General features: G+C 44.9%; 1 protein-coding gene across 3 annotated transcripts; it reads left to right on the forward strand.

The window, feature by feature from the left end:
- The first annotated feature begins 557 nt into the window (after nucleotides 1-557).
- On the forward strand, nucleotides 558-5,449 carry LOC128118333 (diphosphoinositol polyphosphate phosphohydrolase 3-alpha). 3 transcript variants are annotated; one of them, XM_052751066.1, is made up of 3 exons: nucleotides 558-688; nucleotides 1,077-1,684; nucleotides 2,320-5,449. In XM_052751066.1, coding segments are annotated over exons 2-3 (495 nt in total). In that variant the 5' UTR covers nucleotides 558-688; nucleotides 1,077-1,190; the 3' UTR covers nucleotides 2,321-5,449. The 3 variants fall into 3 exon arrangements, with proteins under 3 accessions (XP_052607026.1, XP_052606948.1, XP_052606869.1); XM_052750988.1 differs by having other exon boundaries at nucleotides 559-688; nucleotides 4,332-5,449; XM_052750909.1 differs by having other exon boundaries at nucleotides 583-703; nucleotides 1,077-5,449.
- Nucleotides 5,450-8,183: the final 2,734 nt, after the last annotated feature.

An 8,183-nucleotide genomic window follows, 5' to 3' on the forward strand; every position in this document is an offset into this window, starting at 1 on the left:
GTTGAAACAAGGGTTGTGACAAGGAGTCCCGGGGTTCCATGACTGGGAAACTGAGGAACAGAGAGGCTATGCCAAATGGGAACAGGGGTTGTGTGCAAGTGTTTAAGACAAGGGCTGAGCCAAGATGGTTGACAAGCCGCAGTAGAGAACCTGTTGAAGAAAGCAAGCTGCATGTGACTCAGCAAAGATTATTCTGGCAAGACTGCCATTGGTCATTCTGGCGACACCCTGCCTTCTGCCTAGAAATAAGGCAAGTGCTGTTCATAATGGGAGAGGATGATGACGAGGACCTCGACCCTGTTGCCTGTGCCTTTCTCGGGGGGCGGGGAGGATGGGAGGGAGGCTGGCCCCCGCCGCTGGCATGTCTGGCCCACACTCACACGTGGTGGGGACCCTGCGCAGTGTCACAATGGGGTGCACCTCCCCAGCGCCCAGGGAGCTAGAAGCTTCCCAGGCACAGCGGTGAGGGGCGCCTGCGCAGTGAGCCAGTGGCGTCGCGCGTTGCGGGAGTCGAGAGACCCCCGCCTCCGCCCCTCGCCCTCCGCCGCGCGCGCGCACGCGGGCCCGGCCACGCGCGCGCACGCGCCTCACCTCGCTCAACCCCTGCTTGGGCGGCCGGGCGGCAGAGCGAGCGCGCGATCGCGGACAGGCGAGCAGGCAAGCGGGCAAGCGGGCAAGCGGCAAGCGGGTAAGCGGCAAGCGGGTAAGCGGGCAAGCGGGCAAGTGGGCAAGCGGGCGGGCGGGCAAGCCGGTAAGCAGGCGGGCAAGCCGGTAAGCAGGCGGGCAGGCGGGCAAGCAGGCGGGCAGGCGGGCAGGCAGGCGGGCGGGCGGGGACCGCGCACGGTCCAGTCGGGGGGCTGTGCGGAGGCGCGGGCTCTGGGCTCCCGGCTCCAGGCGGCGGAAGCGGCGCCTCCAATCAGGCGGCGGGCTCGCGACCCTCGGCGTACCCGGCCGGCGCTGCCCTCCCCGGACTGACTGACGCGCCGGCTCGCCCCCGCCCCCGTGCCCGCCCCCGCCTAGTCTCCCCGGGCTCGGGCTCGGCTCAGACTCCGCTCTGCTCTTCCTCTCTTCTGCAGTCCTCGCTCTCCCTGCCCGCAGTAGCAGCAGCAGCAGCGGCGGCCCGCTCGGCAGCTGCAAGCGACCACACACAGGCGGCGGCGGCGGCAGCGGCGGCAGCGGCGGCGGCGAGGATGAAGTGCAAGCCGAACCAGACGCGGACCTACGACCCCGAGGGCTTCAAGAAGCGCGCCGCGTGCCTGTGCTTCCGCAGCGAGCGCGAAGACGAGGTGCTCCTGGTGAGCAGCAGCCGCTACCCCGACCGCTGGATCGTGCCCGGCGGGGGCATGGAGCCCGAGGAGGAGCCGGACGGCGCGGCGGTGCGCGAGGTGTACGAGGAGGCGGGAGTCAAGGGGAAGTTGGGCCGGCTGCTGGGCGTCTTCGAGCAGAACCAGGACCGCAAGCACCGGACCTACGTGTTCGTGCTCACCGTCACCGAGCTGCTGGAGGATTGGGAAGACTCGGTCAGCATCGGCAGGAAGCGAGAGTGGTTCAAGATCGAAGATGCCATCAAGGTCCTCCAGTGCCACAAGCCCGTGCATGCCGAGTACCTGGAGAAACTGAAGCTGGGCGGCTCCCCGACTAATGGAAACTCGGCCGCCCCGTCCCCGCCGGAGAGCGAGCCCTAGTATGTACCGCTCCCGCCCGCCCGGACTCCCGCCTGTCGCCTCCCCGCACTTGCCTCCTGCCTGCCTGCCTGCCAGGAGAGCACCTCTCCTGCCCAGTGCGCCCGCACGGGCAGGAGGGAGGCTTCTTTTGTTTCCTTGGCAGGCAGACCTCTGAATCACGCTTGCAAACTGTCTCTGTTGCCAGGCGCTGTTTGCAGACAATTTGCACGTTTTTTCACATGCTTTTCTAATCGCTTCTTGGTGACACTGTAAAAATCTTGCGGTCAGCCAGAGCTGCATGGGATTTCGTGAAAGGTGCCTTAACTGCTTGCCCTGCTCTTCATAAAGGGTGTGTGTGTGTGTGTGTGTGTGTGTGTGTGTGTGTGTGTGTGTGTGTGTTCGTGTGTTCTCGTGTGTTCGCGCGCGCGCGCATATGCACGCGCGCGCGTGTCTGTCTGCCCTGTGATGTTTTTGTTTGGGTGGTGTTTTTTTCCTAAACACCCTTTACATGTGTTTGTGCGTGAGTGTGCGTGCGCGCTTTTGATGTCAGGCTTGTGGTTTGTTTCTTAGTGGAGGCCTTTAGAGTCCTACCAGCTGGCGGGTGGTGGTGGTGGGGCATCTTTTATGTTTTTTCCCCTTGTTTTCTCATTCGCAGGCTTCACAGTGAATATGACTGGATGGTATATATCTATCAACGTTCTAAATGTATTCTACAAACCTGTATTAAATATACATGGATGGTGACACTAATTTATGCGTTTTATTCTATAGGTTACCTTTCCAAAATTTGGTACACATAGAATTGAATATCATCCTCCCCCCCATGGTTCTCTGTTACATAAATCCTTCTAAGTAATATATGTGTAGTAAACAAAATAGATACTGTCAAAGAAATGAGTACAAACCTGCTTACCAAAATTATAGCTTTTATAAACCAAGCATGTAATTTGATATCCTAAATAATGCTGAATTATTGAATATGGTTTTCACTAATTACTGGGTAATCTAAATCACTGAATAGATATTCCCAGTAACCTCAGTCTTAAAGATTATACACCAATCCTACAGATTATTGCTTTATTTCTGTATTGTATACATAAAAATACCTCTCATCTAAAAAACGCCAGGAATATGTTGGGGGTTTTACTACAATGTAATATTCTAGAGATAATAATACACAGTATTATATTTGGCAGTTGAACTCTATTTGACTAATTTGAGGAGACTTGAGTTAAACAAATTTCAGTCTTGTTCTATAATCATACTTTGTTTCATTTAAAAGCATTTGGATTGAGCAGTACAGTTGAATGAGATTTTCTTTGGGATCCACAGAGACTGTTCATGCAATTTCCAACCTTCCAGTAATTCCCATTTCCATATTGCAAGCAAAAACCAGTTATCACTCTTTAAATTCAAATTTATATAGTTAAATATCCTCTCTGGGGTTCATTTGAGAAAAGAAATAAATGAAAGCCTCCAAATGATCTTGCCTTTTAATAGAATAATTCCAGGAAATTCAGATAAAACAGCTGACACAGGAATAAAGCAAATCTTGTCAGGATCTTATATTTTAAAAGTTTGACACACAGGTGTGATTTTCTCCTTGGAGGGGTTACTTAGTGCCTATGCATTTTACATGTTGAGTGCAGTGAGGCTGAATTTTTCAGTTCATCCCATTTCCCCCCAATCCAGTGTACTGCTGAAAGATAGTAAGATGTTTACACAAGATAACAGAAGTTTGTTTTCAGCATGTTGTCTTAAAGGGCTGATTTTCCCTCCACTGGACAAGTGCCTATGCTTATCCTTTAAAAAGCTTGAAGTCATGCTGAAGTCAAAGGAATTTTGATGTGTTTGATGCAGGTATACGTTGTATTAGAAACCTGTTTTGTGGATCAGATCGTTTTGGTGGTTTTTTTTGTTTTGTTTGGTTTGTTTTTGTTTTTTTTGTTTTTGCAAGAAGAAGGGCTGAAACATGGCTATGTGTAGTTCCTTGGTATGGTTCCATTGAAAAGAATTGTTATAAAGCATTATTTAGAAGTATCAGTAAAAGTGAAAGTTTGTAAGAACAGGAACAGGCAGCTTGTAAGATACCAGCGTGGGACACATGGCTTAACAGGCTCTGGAGCTGGCGTTGCTTCTTTCCTCACTCTCCTTTACGCGGAGCTCCTTTATGAGAAGGAACATGGATAACTGGGAAAGGAGGTGAAGCTGCTCAGAACATATTTAATACTAACAGCTAGCCAAGCTTTTTTTTCCCTCAGAGATCTTTTTGTGGAAACACCTATTGTAGTTATGTACCTCACTAACTGTTTTCCTAATAGAATATGAACTCTGAGGACTAGGACCCAACCTGAATCCTGCATAACTCCAGGGCCTCAAAACGGGCTAAAATTCGGAAACATTTGTCATTGACTCACACACTAGAAATGTCTACTACCAGTGAATTCCTGATTTTCTTTTTTAAGCTTCATAACATACCTGGGAGAATTTATTTCTTTAGGCTCTCACCTGTGCTTACTGTGGAACCACATTGGATAATTCACTGCAGGCTTTTCCGGTAGAAAGGGTTGATGAACCATACTAAATCCTCAGTAAATATTTGTTGTCTAGACTCTACAGGAATGGACAAACCAGTAAAACCTTATTAATCAGATTATCTTTTTTTAGGTGAATGGAATAAATGTTGTTCAGATTTACTTTGAAAGAATCAAGTATGTGACCCCAATGATGAATGGAATTGTGAAGCACAGGTGAGCTCTTTGACATCCCCAAGGACACAGCTCACCCTATGCTTTTGGACACTGCTTTCCTGTTATTAACAATGGCTAGACTTCAGGTTGTTGCACTACCACTGTATCTGTACAGAAGTCTATTCGGCACCTGTGGCCTTTTTGTGCTTTTGTCTGTATTTCCCCATCAGATATGACCTTGAATGCAAAGAACTTGCTTTCTTAGTCTTTTTATATCTAGCATACATTACTTGATATATGGTAGGCGTCACTGAATATTTGTTTAATATTTTGTAATGATAACGAATGGTAAAACATCCCTCTTCTAATCTCTCTAGCATATATGTGGCTTTTGTATATCAGGTGTCTCGCAACTATTTCAAGGCAGCTGTGAATAGTAGCAAAGATTCATATTCATATGTCTGTGTTATCCCAGACATTATGTACCTCCTACATTTGCCAAAATTTTGAACCTAAATTTAACTGTGCCTCTAGACATAATTTCTCCTCTATAGAAAATTCAGGAGACAGAGAAACAGTTTACTGTATATCAAACAGATGAGATTCATAGAATCCTGACTTCAAGAAAACACAGGACAGATGATCCAGTTTCTTCAGTATATAAGTCACAAGGATGAAAGGAAAGGGTGGTGGTTAAACCTGTGCATTGAAAAAAGGCTTCAGAGAGTGATCAGTACTTGCATGGATCTTATTTGGATCCTGATTTGATCAAACTATAAGATGATTTAGTTTATTAGACAACTAGAATATTTTGAGCATTGGCTAGATATTTTCACGTTCATTATTATAATACTGTTGTTATATTGGAGAAAAGAATTCTTATCTGCATTCAAATATTTACAGTTGAAATGATATAATGTCTGGGATTTGCTTCACAATGTATCTAGATATTAAACACATTGGACATACTCAAACAAGATTGGCCTTCAAGATGGTTGAAGCTGAATGATGAGTAAATGATGTTCATTATATATGGTCATCTCTGCTTTTGTATGTTTGACATTTTCCATAATAAAAAAAGTTACTCAAAAATCACTGGAAATGTTGGAGTTCTTCTAATTAAGTCTAGTATATAATGTAGTATATAAATGCAGAGAGAAAAAAGTGAGGAGGGAAAAGTTTATAGATTGACTTTTAAATGTTGGCTCCAGGATGCTACTTCTGGTATAAGATGTCAAATTCACAGAAATAAAAGGAGACATGCCCTGGAATGGACTCTTTCTTTGACTTTGTCCTACTGAAATAGTAACAGTTAAATCATTATTTACAACTATTGGATCACATTTTTCTTTATTTGGGAGACTATCTTAATAAATTGTGGTTTTATTTACAACTATTGGAAAATGGTGGTTGGCTCTACTATGCCAAAGAGAGGTTTTGAAAACCATTTGCGTTCTAGTTCATACCAGGATTATTTTATAAAAATCTGTATAATGCCATTTTACTAGTTTCTTGGGGGAACAGAACCCATTAATTGTAGACGTGTGTGCTACACATGGTGTCTAATATTCTAGTTGAAGACAGGTTAAAAAAAGAAGATAAGCAGTTAGGATTCCTGACTGCAGGGGATCACAGGCTGCGGAAATGAAGACATAGGTCAGAATAACTAAAGATGTGCTTTTATTAACAGGGTAGGTTCAGTCCTGACGTTTGTGGGTTAAGGAGCAGGAAGGCAGTTCAAACAGCACTGTAGGTCCTGCGAAGGAGTTCCCCGCTAGGGATAAAGAAATGTGAAGCTGCAGCTTTTGTTCTGATAGTTAAGTGTTCCTAATCCCAAGGGCAAGCAGTTGCCTTGAATCAACTGTGTCTGGAGAGGGGGAAAGCCTTTCTCACGTGAGCTGGTTAGTGCTTCAGTTACAAGGGTGCCTGGTGAAAAGGCATCAAGATCTTCCTGAGAAAATGCCCCTCTTCCCCTGGAAGTTGTTTCCTAATTTGGCTCAACTGATTTGAGGAGATTTCAAATTTGGAGGCAAGCAGACCCATGGGGAACTTGAAGTGGTGGTAAAATAGTGCTTTGGAGCCTGATAGTTTGTGGCTCCAAGCTAATGGGACCAGACACTGTAATGGCCCTGCCAAGTCACTTTTCCTCTCTAACCTTTAGCTTTCCGGTCTGTACAATGCAGCAAGTATTTAGAGTCCCTGCCTTTGCAAGCCATTGCTTCTGAGAAGTTTTGTTTCTTTGGGTACAGCATACCAGCATATTCCCAGTACTCCGCTGCTCTGTTGGGTCAGTTTTATCCCACTCACACTAACCTTATTCAATTAAACTGTAAGGTCTCCTGGCTCTGAGACTCTGAGTTTCCTCTTATTCCCAGAGTCTGGAACATGGTACTCATGGTGCCTGTGAAGTGCTTATGATATTAATGATTGTCTCAGCTAATACCAGTCCAAAAAAAAAGCCCCAAATGAACAGTACGAAACAACATTGTAACTTTACTGGAGATCTGCTTTCTACAAAATCAGAAAGCTGAAACACCATAAGGACATCATGATCTTGGATTAAGTTTTTCTTTATTCAGGAGAATATTTTAATAAATTGTGGTTTTATTTTCTCAGAATTTCCCTTTCTAATAGATTTTCCTAACTTCTTAGCTTCATAACATATATTATGTGATTTTTTCATTAGGTGCAAAATTGGCCCCACTGAGCTACATAAGATAATGCAGTGAAGGCTTCCCAGATACAAACGACTGAAGGACATGGTATTTACTAAATACCCTCAGCATTTAGTCAGCATAACAACTTCTGTGTAGAAGTATGCTAGTTATATTAGTTTAGTTTATAATAAGTGACATAGTAATCAGAATATGTAGTAACAAGCTCCCACATACAAAGCCAAGGCCTGACTGATTGGATGCAGGAACCACTTTTAGATGTAATCAGTTCAGGACTTATTAACACTACAAAGTTGGTTCTTGTCTTACATATCCTGAGATCCAAAGAACAATGGGATGATGGTTGTAATAGAAATTGTGGGATAGTTGGTTGCAGAGAAGCCACAGCAGAGTGGTTTTACATTGTGTAGCTCTGAGGTCCCACCAGAAACTTAGCTGAGAAACCAGTTCATGACAGTCTTCCAGGGGAGTCACTTACAGCTTTCCATTTTCTATCCTGGGATGGTCACTAGAAGTCTGAGACTCAGATTAGTTGCAGTGACAAAGATAGGTCACCTGTTGAGGCCGCCTTGAAGATACAGAAGGAATTCCAATACAAAATTTGCTTCCAATAAAAAGGCTGATGTCACATCCAGATCAACCAGGCATTTAAAGGTTCATTACTTACACAAAGAGGCCTTTTTTTGGTGGTGAGGGATGGAGTGGGGGTGGGTTGGGTGGGGGTACTCAGAAACCTTTAAAGCTGGCTGGAAATTTCTAGAGAAGGGAAGGAGACTCTTGGAGTTTGTATTGGGCTTGTGGTGTAAGACTAGAATAAGGGTTCCAGTTCCCAGCTGGCAGTTTGCATTGTGTGGAACTCTGTTGGCCATCAAAGGAAAGAGCGCTCTGTTTTTTTTTTTTTTTCTTAACTTGTAAGCATGAAGCAGAGAAGACATGGTTTAAATGCTGCCAGCAGTCAAGCATGTAAAAGATTTTATTATAATTTATCCTTGATCTTGGTAAGTAAAATATTTGAACAGTATCATGCTTCCTTAATTAAACTTGGGATTAGAGATCTGTTAGGATAGTGAAAGTTTCACCAGGTGATTTGTATGGCTGAGGGTTGCAGTTCAGAGGAAGAGTGCATTCAATTATCATCATTACAAAAATTAAAG

This window comes from Peromyscus californicus, unplaced genomic scaffold (assembly GCF_007827085.1).
Source record: "Peromyscus californicus insignis strain IS unplaced genomic scaffold, ASM782708v3 Scaffold_10__1_contigs__length_136768540, whole genome shotgun sequence".
Taxonomy (NCBI): Eukaryota; Metazoa; Chordata; class Mammalia; order Rodentia; family Cricetidae; genus Peromyscus; species Peromyscus californicus.

Bases quoted from the DNA above. Each gene is read 5' to 3' on its own strand.
- LOC128118333 (XM_052751066.1), top strand. From the start codon at position 1,191: ATGAAGTGCAAGCCGAACCAGACGCGGACCTACGACCCCGAGGGCTTC.